At 47.3% G+C, this 23,010-nt stretch overlaps 1 protein-coding gene across 3 annotated transcripts in view; it reads left to right on the forward strand.

The window, feature by feature from the left end:
* The first annotated feature begins 295 nt into the window (after positions 1–295).
* ARHGAP4 (Rho GTPase activating protein 4) overlaps positions 296–23,010 on the forward strand; it is a 256,952-nt gene continuing 234,237 nt past the window's right edge. For all 3 annotated transcript variants that reach the window (XM_040322987.1, XM_040322988.1, XM_040322989.1), the window contains exon 1: positions 296–1,439. In XM_040322987.1, coding sequence (XP_040178921.1) covers positions 1,379–1,439 — 61 coding nt within the window. In that variant the 5' untranslated portion in view covers positions 296–1,378. The remainder of the gene's footprint in view (positions 1,440–23,010) is intronic.

The following is a 23,010-nucleotide window of genomic DNA, read 5'->3' on the forward strand; positions in this document are numbered from 1 at the left end:
CCCCCCCACCAAGAGATCTGCACCCTACCTACAGCGCTGCACGCCTACCAGGAGATCTGCCCCCCCCCCCCACCAAGAGATCTGCACCCTACCTACAGCGCTGCACGCCTACCAGGAGATCGAATCCCCCCCCCCCCCCCCCCCCCACCAAGAGATCTGCACCCTACCTACAGCGCTGCACGCCTACCAGGAGATCGAATCCCCCCCCCCCCCCCTCCAAGAGATCTGCTTCCTACCTACAGCCCTGAACCCTTACCAGGAGATCTGACCCACCCCCCCCCCCCCCCCACAAGAGATCTGCTCCCTACCAAGAGATCTGCTCCCTACCTACAGCCCTGCACCCTTTCCAGGAGATCTAATTCCCCCCCACCTAGGGATCTGCTCCCTACCTACACCCTACCAGGAGATCTGATCTCCACCAAGAGATCTGCTCCCTACCTACAGCCCTGCACTCCTACCAGGAGATCTGAGCCCCCCCCCCCCCCCCCAACCAAGACATCTGCACCCTACCAGGAGATCTGATTCCCCCCACCAAGAGATCTGCTCCCTACCTACAGCCCTGCACCCCTACCAGAAGATCTGACCCCCCTACAGATATACCTACCGGTATATCTGATTCCCCCACCAAGAGATCTGCTCCCTACTTACAGCCTTGTTTACAAATCTGCTCCCCTACAGACAGATCTATAGCTCTACAGACAGCCCTGCACCCCTACCAAGAGAGCCTCTCTACCGACAGCCTCAAATCCTTACTGACATATCTGCACCCCTACCAAGAGATCTGCCCTCCTACCAACAGATCAGTCCCCCTACCAACAGCCCTACATACAGATCTGCACCCCCTATACCGACTGTCCTGCACCCCTATCAAGAGATCTGCCCCACTACTGACAGATCTGCAACCCTACATACAGATCTGCCCCCTATACTGAGAGATCTGCCCCCTGACAGGTCTAATTTTCTATCTACAGATCTGCACCCCTACCCACCATATATGCACCCCTACTGACAGATCTGCACCCCTACTTCTAGCTTTATACCAGGCCTGACTGTTTTGTACCCTTAGTGACTATTCCCCTATCTACAGCACTGAACCCCTCCTTACCAAGCACTGCGCACTGACAGCTCCGCACCCCCAGGGCACTTACTGCATACAGCACTGCCTGCCTCTCTACCTGGAACCCAACTATGTCCTGCCATCACATTGCCCAGCAGCACTAACCTCCTCCAAGGACCCCCCAAGACCTGCACTGTCCTACCCACAGGGCACCCAACAACCCCAGAAGACTCTTGGTGTGGATGGGACCTTGCTAGCTGCACCCACCACTATTCAGAGCTGCTGTTTACTATGAGTTGGCACTGACAGCAGATCAGAAGGATGGCATCACACGGGAAACCAAGGAGAGAGAGGACTGCAGACTATGAGAGTCAGATTAAAGGTACATGGGGGGGTCTGGGAAATGTTATTCTCTGTACAGGGGGGGCAGAGAAGGTGTTGTGCATTGAATCATTGTGATGTGTGATCCTCTGTCACTATGCAGTACTAAGTCAGTACATTTCCAGCACAGGACTGGAATGCATTGTGCTGGTATAGGGCTGTCCTGGCACTGCAGGGCTCTGTGCATAGTACTGCCTGCACTGTCATTTGCTGCATCTCCATGGCAGACTTCACTGGGCTCTACTGATTCATACAGTCCAATGGCAAGGAGACATGTAGGAGGGTTTCATTTATATCATGCATCTCTTTGTAATACCTTTCAGCTTTTACACAGCACACTGTCCTTGACTATAATATTCACCAGCAATGCATTGGATCACATAGAGCTGCTTGGTTATTTGTGCAGAAGACCAGTATATTGCACCCCAATGGCTCCATCCGAAGACCAGTATATTGCACCCCAATGGCTCCATCCCAAGACCAGTATATTGCACCCCAATGGCTCCATCCCAAGACCAGTATATTGCACCCCAATGGCTCCATCCCAAGACCAGTATATTGCACCCCAATGGCTCCATCCCAAGACCAGTATATTGCACCCCAATGGCTCCATCCCAAGACCAGTATATTGCACCCAATGGCTCCATCCCAAGACCAGTATATTGCACCCCAATGGCTCCATCCCAAGACCAGTATATTGCACCCCAATGGCTCCATCCCAAGACCAGTATATTGCACCCCAATGGCTCCATCCCAAGACCAGTATATTGCACCCCAATGGCTCCATCCCAAGACCAGTATATTGCACCCCAATGGCTCCATCCCAAGACCAGTATATTGCACCCCAATGGCTCCATCCCAAGACCAGTATATTGCACCCCAATGGCTCCATCCCAAGACCAGTATATTGCACCCCAATGGCTCCATCCCAAGACCAGTATATTGCACCCCAATGGCTCCATCCCAAGACCAGTATATTGCACCCCAATGGCTCCATCCAAATAACAATCTTCAAATTACTATTTTTATTTTTTTTGCTTACATACAAATATATTACTCACTACTTGTGCATTATAACACATAATATCAATTTATGTTGTCCCTCCTGTATTGTAACTGTACTGTCTGTCCTCATGTTGTAAAGCGCTGCGCAAACTGTTGGCGCTATATAAATCCTGTATAATAATTATCAATGCATGGCATCCTAATGGCTAAATGGTGGCTCCATGCACAAATGCAATCTCCAAATTTATTATTTTTGCCTACATACAGTATATTACTCACTACTTGTGTATTGTAACACATATAGCAATTATGTTATTAATAATACATTGTACCCTAATAGCAAATTGGGTAAATGCATTAATGACACGCTCCAAATTACGATTTCTAATTTATAGTATATTATTTACTCACTACTAGTGCGTTTTATTAGATATAGCAGCTTAGTTGTTAGTGTAGACTGGCAGTATATGTCAGTAATGGTTAAATAGTCTGTGTGTGTGTGTGTAAAATATACAATTGGAGTGTATGTGTGTAATAAATATATATAATTGGTGTGTGTGTGTGTATGTATATGTATATGTATATGTATATGTATATGTATATGTATATGTGTATATATATATATATATATATATATATATATATATATATATATATATATATATACTCCAATTGTATATTTTACACACACACACACACACACACACACACACACACACACATATATATATATATACACACATACACCAATTATGTATATATATATATATATATATATATATATATATATATATATATTTTCTCCTCATTACCATTTTTTTTTATTTATACAATATATTGGTACAGGTGCATTGTATCACATAATGCACCCTAATGACTAAATAATACCTGCATTAAAAATGCAGTTTCCAAAATGCTACCCTTGGGTAAATGCAGTACAATAGTCATATTTCAGTTATTAGTACAAAAAAAGCCAGTATATTGTATTCTTAGGGCTTGTGCATGCAGGCGTAATAAAATATTGAAATCTGTTCAGGATCTTGCTGGCAAAAAGCATAAAAAAAACAAATGGAAGACTGTGTGTCGAGAATGCACGTAAAATTGCGTGCAAAAAATGCATTGACCTTTGTAAGACGCTGGTCAGTACCATTAATTGTTAATGACACCCCATGTTTTTTGCGCATGTCGAACCGCATGGTGCTGCAGCACCCTGTGATTTTTGGGCTTCCCGCCGCAGCCTGTGATTTTTGGGCTTCCCGCCGCAGCCTGTGATTTTTGGGCTTCCCGCCGCAGCCTGTGATTTTTGGGCTTCCCGCCGCAGCCTGTGATTTTTGGGCTTCCCGCCGCAGCCTGTGATTTTTGGGCTTCCCGCCGCAGCCTGTGATTTTTGGGCTTCCCGCCGCAGCCTGTGATTTTTGGGCTCCCGCAGCACTCTGTGATTTTTGGGTTCCCACAGCCCTCTTTGATTTGGTGTGGCATGTTTTTGGAAAAGGGTGGAGAACTTTTCTTTTGTGTTTCTTAGGACATAAGGAAGCCCATTAAAATTAATAGGTTGCTCTTAACACGTGTGGGAGCACACAGAAGATGCATGGAAATTGGAAATGCGTCCACATTTGGTTGCACCTGTATGGCGTGAACCTAGTTTAATTGTTTATAAAGTGCATCTATTTACACTCAATGAGACACATAAGTTGGAAGGCTAGCCTGCATTTGTAGGAGGAGTCTGGGGGGTATATATCCCCCCCCTCCTCTGTCTATTCCGCATCGGCTCGTCCTCCTCTTTTAGGCGTACTGACCAGCTAGGCCAAGGCACACCTCGGGTCTTGGTAGTTAGGGTTATCGCATTTCCAAGTGAAGACCCTGACTACAAATGTGCGTAAAATTCACCTTTCTTTCCTCTAGCTCAGTATGCAAATCCAAATCATGCGCAATATGCGATTTGGCTGCCATTCATTCTAAATTGATCATCCCAAATGCGGTGCGATTTTTGTCGCGATTGGCGCATGCCAGAGTCTTGCTACATTCTTGGAAAAACGCACCTTTTAAAAATTGTGTGAAGCTTGTCACCCAATAAGGAGCAAGAGATTCTTTTGGGTAAGAAATGGGCAACTCATTGGAGTGAATGGGCTGCCCTATGTGTGATATGGGGAATCGCAAGAAAATCGCCCACAGAAAATCGCGAGCAGTTGAGTTTCTACAATGTGAATGGGGCCTAATAGCTAAGGTGCCTTTAGTTGAACACTTATGTATCATTTCTCTGATATCGGGTATACAATGCATAATAATACAATGTTGCAGCCATACAATACAAACTGTATATAAATACATAATAATACAATCCTCCTAACTATAATCAGGTTATGTTTTGGTTGAGATTTACTTGCTGATTTCCTCCTGGAGCAAATGGGTTTAGTGTGCAGACAATACATAAACTCTTTTTTTGTTTTTATTTGTATTTTTTTCCAGCTAGTACAAATATTATCCGTAAAAAGCTTAAAACAGTGTTAAACCAAAACAAACATTTTATTATATTGCAGCGTACCAATTCTTAGACGTGATGGCTGCATTCGTTCTATCTTGGCTTTTTTCTTCTATTTTCATCAGCTGATCCAACCTGCAAGCCTGTTGTTTTTCGAAAGCACAAGCTCTCTAGCAGAATGTATCAGTTTACATTGATGGGACAAACAATTTAACATTAGAAGGGGTGCTTACAACGATTAGCTTATTTATTTATTTAGAACCGTTATCCCAAAAGTAGAAAACAAAAAAAAAAAACAGTTTGCTGTAACTATACTATAAAGTGTTAGCTGGAGTTTGGCTCCTATAGCAAAATGACAGCCGGGTGGTGGTGGTTCAGTTATCCTGACTGGGCGTCATATGACATCCAGCAGGATAAGCCTCGATCGCACTCCCGGGGGCGCGCAGCGCTACGATTGGGGAATCAGTTTGACACACTGCGACATTGATCTAGGTAAAGAGGCTCTGATGGAGGCCAATCACGGCTGATCACAGTGTGAATGGGAAGAGCCATTTATCGGCTTTTCCTCACTTGGGAGTAGAGAAGAGCCAATTGGCAGGTCTCCTGATGGGGGGGGGGGGGTTTGTGCTGATTGTTTATCAGTGCAGCCCCCCCGCGGATGCTTGCCCAGGACCACCAGTGATGCCCATCCAGTATGCCACCCTAGACCACCAGGGATATGCCAATCAATGCCTATTAGCAATGCCTGCCAGTGCCAACTACCAGTGTCACCTATGAGTGCCGCCTATCAATGCCCATCACTGCTGCATATCAGTGTCGCCTATCAGTGCTCATCAGTGCCACCTCATTGGTGCCGCCTTATCAGTGCCTGTCAGTGCAGCCTTATTTTCAACATTTTATAACTGAAACAAAGAAAATTTCAGTTAATTTTTTTTCAAAAATGTTGGTCTTTTTTAATTTGTTTAGCAAAAATTTAAAACCGCAGGGGGTGATCAAATACCACCAATGACGGGGCACTGTACCTCCCACTGACACCAATGATGGGGCACTGTTCCTCCCACTGACGGGGCATTGTGCCGCCCAATGATTGGACATTGTTTACTCCCACTGATGCCAGGATATTTTCTACTCCCACTGGCCACGGTCTGGCCCACCTAAAGTCTGAAGCACAGTAAACTGTCCGATTGTTTAGGAAGTTTGGGGACCCCTAGTCTATTGCATAGACTAGTTATTATCAACCTTTTTACCCTATTGGAAACCTTGAAATAAGTTTCAGGTGTTGGGAACCTCTGCTAAAACATTGGGGGGGGGGGGGGGGGCAGTGGGAAGCATTTTCCCCTTACAGACAGCTAAAAAGACATTTTGACCTAAAATCATTGGTGCCATGCAGTTGGCGCTGCCAAGTGGTGTTGCCCCGAAACTATCAAGGCACCGTCAAATGCGAGATCAACCAGCTATAGCTCAAGGAGCCCCTAGCACCCGCTGGAGGAAGCCTAAGGTACTACAGAACCCTAGTTGAGACTGGCTGACATAGACCTTTTACCTGGATTCATTTTTCTTTTAAAGCGGAGTTCCAGCCTTTTTTTATGTTTATTAAAAGTCAGCAGCTACAAAAAGTGTAGCTGCTGACTTTTAATAAACAGACACTTACCTGCTCCATGGTCCAGCGATGCGGCCACCCGGAGCTCCTCTCCCCCCTCTCTCTCCACTGGCGCCTCCATTCACTCTGTGGGCACCCGGCCGTGACCGCTTTCGGCTTCACAGCCGGGCACGCACTGCGCATGTGCGAGCGGCACTGCGCTCCCTGAGTGGACAGGCGATCTCTTGGGACCTGTCGCGTTTCCCAGGAGATCGCCTAGGGGCTGCCTAAGGCGAGAGGAGAAGTCGCCAAGGCGGTCCCTGGGCAGAAGGAGGAAGTGGGACAGGTAGCCCCACTCCTACTGAAGCCCCCCCCCCCGAAAAATTTCATGCCAAATATGGCATGTAAGGGGGTGAGGAGTGCTTGAAGCTTTCGGCTGGAACTCCGCTTTAAGGCATGTTTTGCTTCATCAAATTATTGTTGGAGGCTTAAAAATAACTCTCTCCTGTCAGCAGTTATATGCTAAAGGAAGCTTACCAGGAAGTTTGCATGATAGGAAGTCAGGTGTATATCAGACCATATCTTCACCACAATGCTACTCACGCATTTCATATCTTTGACAAGCTACCAAACCCACGAACCATTTAACCACTACTCCTTCTTCTTTTTTTTTTTTTTTTTTTTTTTTTTTTTAAATATAGATCAGCTTACATGTTATATTTATAGGCCCTTTATAACGTCCCACCAAAACTTTATAAAACCAAGTTGGCACTGAAAACCTTAAAAGTGAAGAGCTAAACCTGATTAGTAATGCGTATTCATGGGCCATTTCCTGGAAACAACTAGTATGTGTCTCCGGGAGGAGCTTGCATGCAAAGTGAAAGCTCTACATGTGGCCTGGAGAGCCAGAAATGATCATCTGACCTCGGAGAAAGGGTTTTCAGATAGCGTGGCCAATTTTGTTTCTTGCGCTGCAATAACACCAAACGCATTCATGTCTTGAATTCACAAGGTCATCTGATGCGCCTTGTGTACACTACTGTTTTCCAGCTTCTTTGTACTTTTAAAGTGATTGTAAACCTCAGAAATGAAATATAAACAAAGCATAGCCCTCTATAGTGTTGACTCGTCTCAATTAAGAGCACTAAGTGTCACTTTTGTCTGCTGCTTCGTTCCTCTGCTTCGAGCATGTGCCACATCTGACAAGTGTTCCTGCCACCAAGAGACAAATGGTGACCGGGAAGGGAAATCCAGCTGATTGACAGCCTCAGCTCTGTTCCTGTGAGCTGCATGAAGGGGAGTGGGTCTCTTCCCTCCAATCAGCTCTCAGAGCCAGTGGTGGCCCATCCATAGAGGGCGCATGGGTGCAGCCTCCCTTATCTATGCGTCCAGCCCCCTGATCAACATATCAGTGGTGCCGTCCCGTGGATTCCAATGCGGGGTACATGTTTTTTTTGTTTTTTTATAGCGTCTGATTAAAGCCAGAGGCTCTAAAGCCTCGTACACACGATAGGTTAACCAGAGGACAACGGTCTGAAGGACCGTTTTCATTGGTCAAAACCGATCGTGTGTGGGCCCCATAGGTTATTTAACCTTAGGTTAAAAAAAAAAAGCCAATTTGCTTTAAAATTTAACCGATGGATTGATAACCGATAGGTCAAAACCGATCGTTAGTATGCAAAAGCATCGGTTAAAAACCCGCACATGCTCAGAATCAAGTCGACGCATGCTTGGAAGCATTGAACTTCGTTGTGTTTTACGTCACCGCGTTCTGACACGATCGGTTATTTAACCTATGGTGTGTAGGCGTGACGGACCATCAGTCAGCTTCATTGGTCCTTCAGACCGTTGTCCTCTGGTTAACCTATCGTGTGTACGAGGCTTAATAGGCTTTAAAAAAAAGAGTGGCCTCGGAGCGCAGAGCATTGCCCTCAGAGGCCACCAAAGTTGTGTGACCATAGCGAATACATTTTCGTTATCACAGTAAAAGTTCACATATATATGGAGATACATATATGTATAGAGCAGATGATGGACTTTGAAGGCGTAATAAGTTAAATTAGATATTTTCTTAATAAATATAATTATTTTTTACTTATTACGCCTTCAAAGTCCATCGTCGGGTCTATACATATATGTATTTCCATAGATATGTGTATATCCTTTTTCAATTCTAGTTATCGGGAGGTGGCATTGTATAATTTTTCTCATATCCACAGCCCCACTCTGTGATGATCTGATCTATTATTTCACAGTAAAAGTTCCTCCCCGCCAATCATGAGGCAGGTCCATGAGACCCGTTTCCTGAGTTGGCCAATTCCCCCGCAATTCAGGAGGCAGGTCCATGAGAATCCTCATATTCCTGCTGCATCAAACACTGCGGGATAAAAAATCAGTAGGGGAGCAGCAATGGTCGAAGTGGTGCAGCATCACTACATACAAGATATTACAGGTGATATCTAAAAAAAATAAGTAAAACAAAAAAATAGAGGGCCAGATTCACGTAGGAGAGCGCATCTTTGTGCGGGCGTAACCTATCCTATTTACGTTACGCCTCCGCAACTTTGACAGGTTAGTGCAGTATTCACAAAGCAAAGTTGCGGCGGCGTAGCGAAATAGGCCGGCGTAAGCCCGCCTAATTCAAATGTGGAAGATGTGGGCGTGTGTTATGTAAATTTATTGTGACCCCACGTAAATGACGCTTTTTACGAACGGCGCATGGGCCGTCCGTGAAAGTATCCCAGTGCGCATGCTCCAAATTAACCCGCAAAAAGCCAATGCTTTCGACGTGAATGTAAATGACGCACAGCCCTATTCGCGAACGATTTACGCAAACGATGTAAAATGTGAAAAATTCAACGCTGTTCCGACGTCCATACCTAACATTGGTACACCTCATAGAGCAGTGGTAACTTTACGGCGGAAAAAGACTAATGTAAACGGCGTACGTTCGTGAATAGGCGTATCTAGCTGATTTACATATTTCTAGGCGTAAATCAGCGTACACGCCCCTAGCGGCCAGCTAAAATATGCAGTTAAGATATGGTCGTATCTTAGAGAAATTTTGGCGTATCTGATTCTTTGAATCAGGCGCCAAGATACGACGCCTCAGACTCAGAGATACGACGGCGTATCTGGATATACGCCGTCGTATCTCCTACGTGAATCTGGGCCAGAGTCTTTTCTAAGTAACAATAATTATGCATAAATGACCTACCTATGAGGATTAGAGCCCTGGTGCCCAACCTGAGGCCTGCCTCATGTGGCCCTTTGGTGTTTGATATGTGGCCCTTGGGTCTCGGCAGTCTGTAGTGGGAACATTGATTAGGGTAGTGGGATTCATTTCTACAAGCCTCATGTAACATGTTCCTGCTTTTGTATTGTCTTCTGTAGCATATCCCCAGCCAGGGCCATCTTAATAGCATCATGGGCCCCTGGCCAAAGCAATGCACTGGGGCCTCTACCGGCCTGGCTCAATTTACACACCTACTCCTCAAGAATAAAAATATAAATATTTGATAGAAGGTTCACCCTAAAAACGACTTTCTATTATTACATTGGCCCCCCACATTACAATACAATTATGCCTATTATGTTTTTTTTTATGCTGTACATACCTTCGTACAGCTAATTCACCCGTGGCTTCCGGGTTGCGAGTCCCGCGGGAGTGGGCGTTCCTAACATGCTGGTGATTGACGTGCTGACAAAAAACGAGCTCCCCCCGTCGCGTAAGCTGCGTCACGATTGCCGAAAGGAGCCGAACGGCGGTGCGCAGTATAGCGCCGACTCGCCGTTCGGCTCCTTTCGCCAATCGTGACGCAGCTTACGCGACGGGGGGAGCGAATCAAAGATTAAACAACGGTACGGTGGGGAGGGGGATTTGACTGTCCCGGCAAATCTGGGGCAGTTGGCAAGTATGATGTAATGCAATATTGGCACCTGGGGGCTCATGTATTGAGACAACCCTGTCCCCAGCCAAAAACGTAGCATGTCCGCCCTCTCTGACTCTCATTTCCTCTACTAGTCCTGCAGTTTCTGACAGCCCCTCTCAAGCATTACATTTATTTAACATGGGCGACCCTTTGGTGTTGTCAGGCCCTTTAGCTTGTCAACCACTGGATTAGAGTGTCTTAGTTTATCATGCTGTCATTTTAGTCATTGGATTCGTGGTGAACAGTGGCAGCCCATCAGGGGCACATGGACGCTGCCCCCCCAAATCCACGCACCTGGCCCCTAATCTACATGCAGGGCATCAAAAAAGGGTGGGCTCGGAGCACTGCGCCCTGAGACCACCCATTTGTGTGACAATTGCGAAATAATATTTGCTATTGTCTTCCTGACTCTCCTCCCGGCCTATAAGGAAGTGGGTCCTAAGACCCGATTGGCCACGGAGTCTCCCTGACCAATTGGGTCTCTGGGCCCACTTCCTGTTCAGCCCGGAAGGAGAAGCAATGGCCCCGGCTCTTCCTTCCCCCTACCTCCTAAGGCAGTGGTTCTCAACTCCTGCCCTCAGGGCCCACTAACAGGCCAGGTTTTAAGTATTACCTTGGGGATATGCAGACTAGAATTCTACAATCACTGAGCAGCAAATGATATCACCTGTGATGTATTTTAGATATCTTGCAAACCTGGCCTGTTAGTGGGTCCTGAGGACAGGACTTGAAAACCACTGTCCTAAGGCAAGGTTCGTCTCCCGCGGGGGGGGTTTGCAGCAATCACCGCCTTCCCGTCCGTCTCTGGGGGGGGGGGAGGCGTTTGGTTCGTTTGCTGCCCCCCAAAACAATTAGCACCAGACGCCACTGGTGATGTCACATACATGACATCACAAGAACAGAGGATGACATAAAATTGCATGTAATCGTAGGATTAGGGAGTGACCTAAAGCCTGGTAAGCACTCCAGTCAAGAGCGGCTGTACTAACCATCGGGCATTAGTACAGTAATCTCCCCTGCTGAACTGTAGTGTGCCTCCTTGCCAGAACACTCCGATCAGCGCTCTCTGCTGTTGGCTGAGAGCGCTGATTGGGAGTCGATCGGCTGCTGGTTTTCCAGGATGCTCGTCTGACAGAAGCCGACCAAACGGCTGGCTTTTGTCGGACAGACCTACATACAGAAGGGCCGAATGTCGGACAGTTTTTTTTTTTTAACCAGCAAATGTCTCCCAACCAGGGCCGGCCCTACCATGGGACCCGATGGTACCATTGTACCAGGCAGCACTTTCAGTGGGGCAGCAAATTTCCTGCCTGCACGCCATCCCATTCCGCCAGCTCCACTCTCCACTCCACTGTGGGGCTAATTGCCGCCCGACCGCTCCTCCCGTTCCGCTCCACTGTGGGGTTAATTGCATGAATAGAGCCATAACCGGTCCCTTTTATACTCCTATATACATGTATAGAGCCATGATAGGTCCACTATAGTTATCATGATATAAAATAATGGATGTGGGGGCATTTTGCTGGGCATAATTCTTTTTTGGGGGGGGGGGGGGCAGCATTTCATTCTTGGTACCAGGCAGCACAATGTCTTGGGTCGGCACTGCTCCAAACCTTCGGCCAGTGTATACCCGGCTTTAGCGAGTGCTCTAGGGTAAGAGCGGCGGAGTTTCCAGCTCATTTTCTGCAGCGGCTCGGCTTCAAGCTAAACTGGTTGCCTTTTAGATTTCTGCGTTGGTCTGATTGTATGAATTGGAAATGAACAATGCAAAATAATATTTCTGACAGCGAACGAGTCACGTTCAGCATCTAAATAATGCTTGTTGTTGGATTTCGGCACAGCGGACCTGTCTGTCAGATGCCCTGAATTCTTGCTGGATTTTATACATCGTCTTGGCCTGTCTATCTTCGTGGCGTTAATGCATGCGCCAGTTTGTAAAGGGATTGGATCCTGCACAAATGAATAGGCGGTGATCTATGTTCCTGTCTGGATGTAAAAGTAATGACCTGGAATTCATGCATGCAAACCAAGTCCATTTTGCCTTTGTGGATAAAATCAATTAGCAGGATTTATTTTTAACCCCCTGCTGTGTTCTTGGTGAAGCCTTCCGTCTCCATTCACTGAAGCACTTCTGCTGAGGCTGGGATGGAGACGGGTGTTTTTCAATAAAATTAAAAAGTATACAAGCGGCAGAACTTGTGAGTGGGTGTGTTTGTGCAAATATGCAAATCATTCGAATTAAGATGCTTCCATGAATATTTCCAAGAAATCAAGGGCCAGATTCACGTAGATTCCGGCGTAAGCTATTTACACTACGCCGCCGCAACTTAGTGGAGCAAGTGCCGTATTCTCAAAGCACTTGCTCCGTAATTTGCGGCGGCGTGGTGCAAATGGCCCGGCGTATCCCCACGTAATTCAAAGGGGGCGGCTTGTATTTAAATTAAGCGCGCCCCCGTGCCGAACGAACTGCGCATGCGCCGGCCTTAAACGTAGCCCAGTGCGCATGCTCCGTAGTACGCCGCAAATCAATTGGTTTTGACGTGAACGTAATTAACGCACAGCCCTATTCGCGACGAGTTACGTAAACAACGGAAAAACCCGACGCTGTCCCGAAAGCCATACTTAACATGGCATACGGCGGACCGACGTAAGGTTACCCCTCATATAGCAGGGGTAACCTTACGCTTACGGAATCGACGTAAACTACGGCGAAGCGGCGCAAAAACGTTCGGGTATTGGCTCATTTGCATATGCGACGCTGAAATCTACGTATAAGCCACCTAGCGGCCAGCGTAGTATTGCATTTAGGATCCGACGGTGTAAGTGACTTACACCAGTCGGATCCTAGCCTAATTCCGGCGTATCTTGTTTTGAGAATCCAAAACAACGATATGCCGGCGGGATTTTCGAATTACGCCGGTGTATCTGTAGATACACCGGCGTAATTCTTTTGAGAATCTGGCCCCAAGTCTTTTTTGTTTATTGAGTTCAGGTCCACGTTTCCATACATCATGATCACATGTTACAGATACATTCCAGGCATGGTATATTTTTACTTGGTTACATTGGTTCAGCTTGGATCAATGTAACCATGCATATAGTTAATTTGGTTGAAAAAAGACACAAGTCTGTCCAGTTCAACCAACATAGAAATCTTTTGTAACTATCCCATTTGAGAGATTTGATTTTCAGACACAGCTGATCACAGATCGGGGTAAAGGGCCAATAACAACGGCTCTTTACCATGTGCATAGCTGTGTCCAATCACAGTGTAACCAGTATTTGTTGCTTATCAGTGTCCTGATGATCAGTTTTTTTCTTAATGCATAGAAAAACCTTCTGTGTGTAGCAGCCCCCCACCCCCAATACGTACCTGAGCTCCATCTCGATCCAGCGATGTTGCACAAGAGTCTCGGCTGTCCAGAAATATCCCTCCTCATTGGCTGAAACAGCAGCGGGGTGCCATTGCGTCCCACTTTTGTCAATCAAAGTCAGTGAGCCAATGAAGAGACAGAAAATGGACACACAGCAGACATTTGGCTTAGGTGCCCCCACAGCAAGCTGCTTGCTGTGGGGGCACTTGACAGGAGGAAGGAGCCAGGAGTGCCAGCATAGGACCCAAGAAAAGGGGGATCTGGGCTGCTCTGTGCAAAACCAACTGCACAGAGCAGGTAAGAATAATATGTTTGATATTTTTAAACAAAATTCAGAGAACACTTTGTATTTTCTCAATGACTGCAAATTATTCTTCACCCACCCCATCCAATCAGGAAATGCTTTGTAATCATTGAGAAAATGCAAAGTATTCTCCGAATGGCATCCGTGTCAAGCAGGTGCCCTCCTGAGTTTAAAAAGCAGCAGAGCAGCCTCTGGATAACCTGTGGGGGGGAACTCTGATATAAAGGGAGCTCCTGATGTGATGGGGGAACCTCTGATGTGATGGGGCAGGGTATACCTCTGATATAAAGGGAGCTTCTGGTGTGATGGGGGGACATCTGATGTGATGGGGCAGGGTATACCTCTCATATAAAGGGAGCTTCTGGTGTGATGGGGGGACATCTGATGTGATTAGGGCCGAAAAAACTAATCGATTAATCGGCCAGTAACATAATGGGGGTTAAAAAAACTAAAATTGGCCTTTTATAGTACAAAAAAGCAAATCGCTACTGTAAATATTACTTACTGTCCCACAGTAAAAAAAATAACCCCTTACAGTAGCGATTATTTGCTCTTTTTGTACTTATTTTAGTTTTTTTAACCCTCATTATGTTACTAAACATCTCAGGCCTGGGTCACACCTTTTTTTGGTGCTTTTTGCAGAAACACACTACAGTTCATTTACATGTTTTCCTATGGGACACGTTCACATCCATGATTTTTTTTTCGGCTGCTGCGTATTTGGAAAGGGCTTTTTAACGCAAAACGGTGCTATATATATTTTTTTTGGAGAAGCTGCAAAAAAGCATGTTATGTGTTTTTGCGGCAATTTGTGTTTTGTAATCTGCCCAACAACAAATTGACCCAATTTTTTTTTAAAATGCATTTTTTTTAAGGCTATTATCCAATTAATCGAAACAATAATCGGCCAACTAATCTATTATGAAGATAATCGTTCGTTGCAGCTCTAGATGTGATAGGGTGCTTCTGATGTGATGGGGGAACCTCTGGTGTGATGTGGGGCTTCTGATGTGATGGGGGGAACCTCTGGTGTGATGTGGGGCTTCTGATGTGATGATGGGGGGGGGGGGGGGGGTGGGACCTCTGATATAAAGGGTGCTTCTGGTGTGATGGAGGAACCTCTGACACAACGGGGAACTGATGTGATGGCAGAACATTTGATGTGATGTGGGATTTCTGATGTGATGTGGGGACATCTATTATGTGAAGGAGGCTTCTGATGTGATGTGGGGACTTCTGATGTGATGTGGGGACTTCTGATGTGATGTGGGGACTTCTGATATGATGTGGGGACCTATGATGTAAAGGGGACTTCTGATGTGATGTGGGGACCTGTGATGTGGGGGCTTCTGATGTGATGTGGGGGACCTATGGTGTGAAGGGGGCTTCTGATGTGATGTGGGGGACCTATGATGTGAAGGGGGGCTTCCGATGTGATGTGGGGGACCTATGATGTGAAGGGGGCTTCTGATGTGATGTGGGGGACCTCTGATGTGATGTGGGGGACCTCTGATGTGATGTGGGGACCTATGATGTGAAGGGGGCTTCCGATGTGATGTGGGGGACCTATGATGTGAAGGGGGCTTCTGATGTGATGTGGGGTACCTATGATGTAACAGGGGCTTCTGATGTGATGTGGGGGACCTATGATGTGAAGGGGGGCTACTGATGTGAAGGGGGGCTTCTGATGTGATGTGGGGACCTATGATGTGATGTAGGGACCTATGATGTGATGTGGGGACCTATGATGTGGAGGGGGCTTCTGATGTGATGTGGGGGACCTATGATGTGAAGGGGGCTTTTGATGTGATGTGGGGACCTATGATGTGAAGGGGGCTTCTGATGTAATGTGGGGACCTATGATGTGAAGGGGGCTTCTGATGTGATGTGGGGGACCTATGATGTAACGGGGGCTTCTGATGTGATGTGGGGGACCTATGATGTAACGGGGGCTTCTGATGTGATGTGGGGGACCTATGATGTGAAGGGGGCTTCTGATGTGATGTGGGGACCTATGATGTGGAGGGGGCTTCTGATGTGATGTGGGGGGCTTCTGATGTGATGTGGGGGACCTATGATGTGAAGGGGGCTTCTGATGTGATGTGGGGACCTATGATGTGGAGGGGGCTTCTGATGTGATGTGGGGGCTTCTGATGTGATGTGGGGGACCTATGATGTAACGGGGGCTTCTGATGTGATGTGGGGGCCTATGATGTGAAGGGGGGCTTCCGATGTGATGTGGGGGACCTATGATGTGAAGGGGGCTTCTGATGTGATGTGGGGGACCTCTGATGTGATGTGGGGACCTATGATGTGAAGGGGGCTTCCGATGTGATGTGGGGGACCTATGATGTGAAGGGGGCTTCTGATGTGATGTGGGGTACCTATGATGTAACAGGGGCTTCTGATGTGATGTGGGGGACCTATGATGTGAAGGGGGGCTACTGATGTGAAGGGGGGCTTCTGATGTGATGTGGGGACCTATGATGTGATGTGGGGACCTATGATGTGGAGGGGGCTTCTGATGTGATGTGGGGGACCTATGATGTGAAGGGGGCTTTTGATGTGATGTGGGGACCTATGATGTGAAGGGGGCTTCTGATGTAATGTGGGGACCTATGATGTGAAGGGGGCTTCTGATGTGATGTGGGGGACCTATGATGTAACGGGGGCTTCTGATGTGATGTGGGGGACCTATGATGTAACGGGGGCTTCTGATGTGATGTGGGGGACCTATGATGTGAAGGGGGCTTCTGATGTGATGTGGGGACCTATGATGTGGAGGGGGCTTCTGATGTGATGTGGGGGGCTTCTGATGTGATGTGGGGGACCTATGATGTGAAGGGGGCTTCTGATGTGATGTGGGGACCTATGATGTGGAGGGGGCTTCTGATGTGATGTGGGGGCTTCTGATGTGATGTGGGGGACCTATGATGTAACGGGGGCTTCTGATGTGATGTGGGGGCCTATGATGTGAAGGGGGGCTTCCGATGTGATGTGGGGGACCTATGATGTGAAGGGGGCTTCTGATGTGATGTGGGGGACCTCTGATGTGATGTGGGGGACCTCTGATGTGATGTGGGGACCTATGATGTGAAGGGGGCTTCCGATGTGATGTGGGGGACCTATGATGTGAAGGGGGCTTCTGATGTGATGTGGGGTACCTATGATGTAACAGGGGCTTCTGATGTGATGTGGGGAACCTATGATGTGAAGGGGGGCTTCTGATGTGAAGGGGGGCTTCTGATGTGATGTGGGGACCTATGATGTGATGTAGGGACCTATGATGTGATGTGGGGACCTATGATGTGGAGGGGGCTTCTGATGTGATGTGGGGACATGTGATGTGGGGGACCTATGATGTAACGGGGGCTTCTGATGTGATGTGGGGGACCTATGATGTGAAGGGGGCTTCTGATGTGATGTGGGGACCTATGATGTGGAGGGGGCTTCTGATGTGATGTGGGGGCTTCTGATGTGATGTGGGGGGCTTCTGATGTGATGTGGGGGACCTATGATGTGAAGGGGGGCTTCCGATGTGATGTGGGGGACCTATGATGTGAAGGGGGCTTCTGATGTGATGTGGGGGACCTCTGATGTGATGTGGGGACCTATGATGTGAAGGGGGCTTCCGATGTGATGTGGGGGACCTATGATGTGAAGGGGGCTTCTGATGTGATGTGGGGTACCTATGATGCAACAGGGGCTTCTGATGTGATGTGGGGGACCTATGATGTGAAGGGGGGCTACTGATGTGAAGGGGGGCTTCTGATGTGATGTGGGGACCTATGATGTGATGTAGGGACCTATGATGTGATGTGGGGACCTATGATGTGGAGGGGGCTTCTGATGTGATGTGGGGACCTATGATGTAACGGGGGCTTCTGATGTGATGTGGGGGACCTATGATGTAACGGGGGCTTCTGATTTGATGTGGGGGACCTATGATGTGAAGGGGGCTTCTGATGTGATGTGGGGACCTATGATGTGGAGGGGGCTTCTGATGTGATGTGGGGGCTTCTGATGTGGGGGGCTTCTGATGTGATGTGGGGGACCTATGATGTGAAGGGGGCTTCTGATGTGATGTGGGGACCTATGATGTGGAGGGGGCTTCTGATGTGATGTGGGGGCTTCTGATGTGATGTGGGGGACCTATGATGTAACGGGGGCTTCTGATGTGATGTGGGGGCCTATGATGTGATGTGGGGGACCTATGATGTGAAGGGGGCTTCTGATGTGATGTGGGGACCTATGATGTAACGGGGGCTTCTGATGTGATGTGGAGGGGGCTTCTGATGTGATGTGGGGGCTTCTGATGTGATGTGGGGGCTTCTGATGTGATGTGGGGGCTTCTGATGTGATACACAAACCTCTTATGTGAAGGGCGACTTCTGTTGTGTTGGAGGGATTCTGATCTGAAGGGGACTTCTGATGTGATGATCATTTCATCAGGAAGGTTGTGTGAATTGTCCAGGCTCAGGTTTCCCATGGATAAGTAACATTTCCATTGACTTGCGGCACCTCCACGTTTTATACTGTACATACATTTAAAGGATGGCAGACTGAAAAAACACTGGGTTCTTGAATGAAAGTGAAGCCAGACTGGTTGCTAATGGAAATACTGCTAACATTTTGTATTATTATTATTATTATTATTATTATTATATATCAGTTTTTGGTTGGATATGAAGAAAACAAACTGATTCATTGATACAAATACAAAACTTCCAGCCAACTGTAAGAATTGTGAACTTCTCGCAGTTTTGTGTAAACTCTTCATTCATGTTCTGCGTATTTTCACACTGGAAGTTCTTCCTCACACTGGTATGCAGCATGCGATTAGACCGATGAAAAGTCAGCACATGATATCATACATTTTTTTGCACATGCATCAACGTTTTCTAAGTGTTTACATATGATCAGTATGAGTAAGCAGCACCCCGTCTATCTGGAGACATGTCAATGTAACTGTAGAATTCTATAGCTCATGGAGTGAGTCACGATTGGAAAAACAAGTATGGAGCCTTACAAGAATCGTTAGACGTTTTGTTACAACTTACAGAGAGCAGTTTATATGACTTGCTACTTAAAGATGAACTCTTTGCAACCCCAGATTTTACCTTGTAAAGTAGCAGTGACCTCATCAGCCTGTTCAGAGCGCAAAGCTGTGAGAGACCCAACAGCAGTGGAGAAATGTTCACTGCTCATTGCCAAGGGAGCACTATAAGCACAACTGTGAAGAGTGTTTTTTTTTTTACAGTAGTCTATGAATTAATTGTATCACAAGTCCGCAATTCCCCAATAGCAAGAAGCATATGGCCCCGTACACACGATCGAAAATTCCGACAGCAAAAGTCCGATGTGAGCTTTTGAACGGAAATTTCCGACCGTGTGTATGCTCCATTGGACTTTTGCTGTCGGAATTTCCGCCAACGAAAGATTGAGAGCTGGTTTGTAAAATCCGATCGCCTATAGTAATTTTCTCGGCTCGTCGTAGTGTTGTACGTCACCGCGTTCTTGACGGACGAAAGTTCAGAGAACTTTTGTGTGACCGTGTGTATGCAAGCCAAGCTTGAGCGGAGTTCCGTCCATAAAACCATCCAAGGTTTTTCTGCCGGAAAATCCAATCGTGTGTACGCGGCATTAGAACATTTCTTAATTGATCCAAATGATTGTTCTAGTTTCAGCCCTAGAAAGATCATACATATTCACACAATGGGCCTCAAAGCTGAAATCTAGGTATTATGGTCCGGATTCACAAAGCACTTGCGCCAACGTATCGCCGCGTAAGTGCAAATATGCGCTGTCTTATCTGTGCGCCAGACCCACATACTAAGATACGCCTAAAAACAGGCTTCACCCCACCGACGTAACTTGCCGGCGTAGAGTGGGCGCATATTTACGCTGGACGCATTTGGCGCTCCCATTGATTTTCCATTCAAATATGCAAATGAGGGAGATACAGCGATTCACAAACGTACGTGCGCCCGACGCAGTGCGCGTAAAGTCATACGTCCGGCGTAAAGTTATGCCCATAAAGGAGGTGTAACTCGGCAGCATCCATGCAAAGGGCTGCACCAGGGAACACAAGCCGGCGTATTTTACGTAGTTTACTTTGGACGTGAATATGGCTGAGCGTAGGTTACGTTCACGCCGTAGGCAGTGATCCGACGTATCTTAGGGAGTAGTTCTGACGTGATTCTGAGCATGCGCACTGGGATGCGTCCACGGGACGGCGCATGAGCTGTTCGTTATACGTATCTGTCAGGCGCTCGGTCCATCATTTGCATGGGGTCACGCCTCATTTGCATGGCTCACGCCTAATTCCACCTACACCGGCTTACGCCTAGGAAACCCAGCGTAGTTTTGGGAGCACTGGCTTTGTGAATTCAGTGTTTGCCTCTCTGCGCTGCGTCGGCGTAGCGTGCAGGAGATACGCTATGGCGGCATAAATGTGCGCCACTGTCTGTGAATCCGGGCCTATGTAGTGTGACAGGAAGTCAGGTAAATCTGTGGGTGTTGTCACAGACGGGACATACATTTCTGCCTTGTTTAGACAATACACCAATTGTCGTTAAGCGACGGCTGCAGAGAAAGGTTTAAGGGTGTTGGAAGACTTCAGCTGTTCAGAATGAGGCAATTTAGGCCTCTATAAGTAGTCCAGCGGATTACCACTAATTTGCTGCATCCTGAGTCTTTGTGAGTAAGGAGAGCAGTGCCAGAAAGTCTTCTGAGAAGGTGAGGAGAGGATTGATTTTTCTGTGTGATAAAAATCAAAAGACTATTGTTGTGTGCTGTATGACCAGCACTGTCTACCCAGCAGTAGGCTGTGTTAGACTTCACAGATAGGTTCCTGTGTGGAAGGTAGACTCCCAAAGTGGCCAGGGTTTATTTTATGTTTGATTTTGGTTATGCTGTTTGGATGCTTGCAATTGTTTTCCAGCAAGATGGAAAAATAAACCAAAATCTTTGTTTTCAACCGTCTTCGACTGCCAGTCTGTATAAATTCAGTGTGTGGTGAACCCATCCAAGGGGGTCACACACCCCGCTACCGAGCTAACGCCTTACAGTAGGCACCATCAAATAGGAGGTCAATAAGCCAAAATAACCACAGGGGATCGCTTGCACGGCACTGCCACTATTTGCAGAACCCCTTATATTTTTCTTAAAAATGAAAGACGCCATTGTGGTCACTGAACAAATGTGGTCACTGTGCTGAAGGGAAGCCCCTTGGCACAGGACTCAGAAGTTTGCCGCAATCACTGACTATTACAGAGGTTTGATATATGCATTCTTCCATTGGTTCAGGCTGGATCAATTGAACTAGGTAATGACAATTATGCCTGGAGTTCAGCTTTAAAGTGGACCTGTTCTTGTGCTGAATACAGGCTAGCATAAATATTGAGATACATTTCCTGGGGAAAATGGCGCTCCAAGGTTCCTTTGGTGTTTTTCATAAGCCTTCAATGTTGCTAACGCAACCAAAAGCCTAAGCTTTTGGCCATGTGATTTCTACACAAGGGGAGGATCGAGGCTGAGATTAGCTGCTCCTTTGTCTGCAGATATTGTGTGACCAAATGCCTTGGTTTTGGTTATGTAAGCAGAATAGAAGAGAACTCGGAACAGCATTTTCTCCATGAGATGAAATGTTTCATCCTTCATTTGAGCAGTGGCGGCTGGTGCTCAAAATTTTTGGGTGGGGCGCAAACGAAAAAAAACAAACAATTGCAGCCTCACTGTACCTATCAATTGTCACCACTGTGCCATGCCATCAAAACCTTTCACTGTGCCATCAAAACGCAGCCACTGTGCCATGCCATCAAAACACAGCCACTGTGCCATCAATTGTCACCACTATGCCATCAAACACAGCCACTGTGCCCCCAATTGTTGCCACTGTGCCCCCAATTGTAGCCACTGTGCCCCCAATTGTAGCCACTGTGCCCAGTACCCCCCCCCCCCCACCTGGCACTTACCTTTATGGCTTCTACGTCCCTCGATGTCCCTCGTCCCGCCCTCGATGATGCTGGCCCTGATAGGCACTTCCACACAGCCAGTCAGTCAGCTGCCGCTATTCAGCTGACCGGCTCTCAACATCCGGCCAGCTGAATAGTGGGCGGCAGCGGCGAAAATATACAGATTCATACAGTGTATGAATCTGTATATTTTACTGGCTGTGAGCGAGCCAGAGGGGGCGGCGCTCCTGCGTCCCTATGGACGCACCGCCACTGCATTTGAGTATAGGTCCAGTTTAAAGGGGTTGTATGGGGTTTTTTTTTTTTTTTTTAATGACAAATATGTCATACTTACCTTCACTGTGAGTGGCCCCAATTCTCCTGTTCTGGGGTCCCTCGGCGGCTGTCTCGACTCCTCCCAGCAATAGCTAACCCCCCTCTGGGAAGCGCTCTCCCAAGGGGGTTAGCTTGCGGGCGCGCTCCCTGTCATACATGCTGCATCCATAGACACAGAGGGTATGACTCGGTCCCTCCCCCCGGCGGCTGTGTCATTGGATGTGATCTATCCAATCAACGGCCAGACTCTGTGGAGAAGAGGATGCCGGGTGATGTGCACAGCAGGTGAACGGGCTTGGGTAAGTAAACGGGGGGGGGGGGGGGGGGGTTGGGGGGCCGTCATTGCCAGGTGTTTTTTCACCTTAATGCATAGAATGCATTGAGGTGAAAAAACACAAACTTTACAACCCCTTTAAATGAGTTGTAAAGGTACAATTTTTTTTCCCTAAATAGCTTCCTCTACCTTAGTGCAGTCCTCCTTCACTTACCTCATCCTTCCATTTTGCTTTTAAAGGAGAGTCAGGACGCCCACTAACGCACAGCTCCTTTATCTGCAACGTAGAGAGCGTCCTGACTCTCCAGTAGTCCAAGGGAGGGGGCGAGCACGA

This window comes from Rana temporaria, chromosome 9, assembly GCF_905171775.1.
Source record: "Rana temporaria chromosome 9, aRanTem1.1, whole genome shotgun sequence".
NCBI classification, from domain to species: domain Eukaryota; kingdom Metazoa; phylum Chordata; class Amphibia; order Anura; family Ranidae; genus Rana; species Rana temporaria.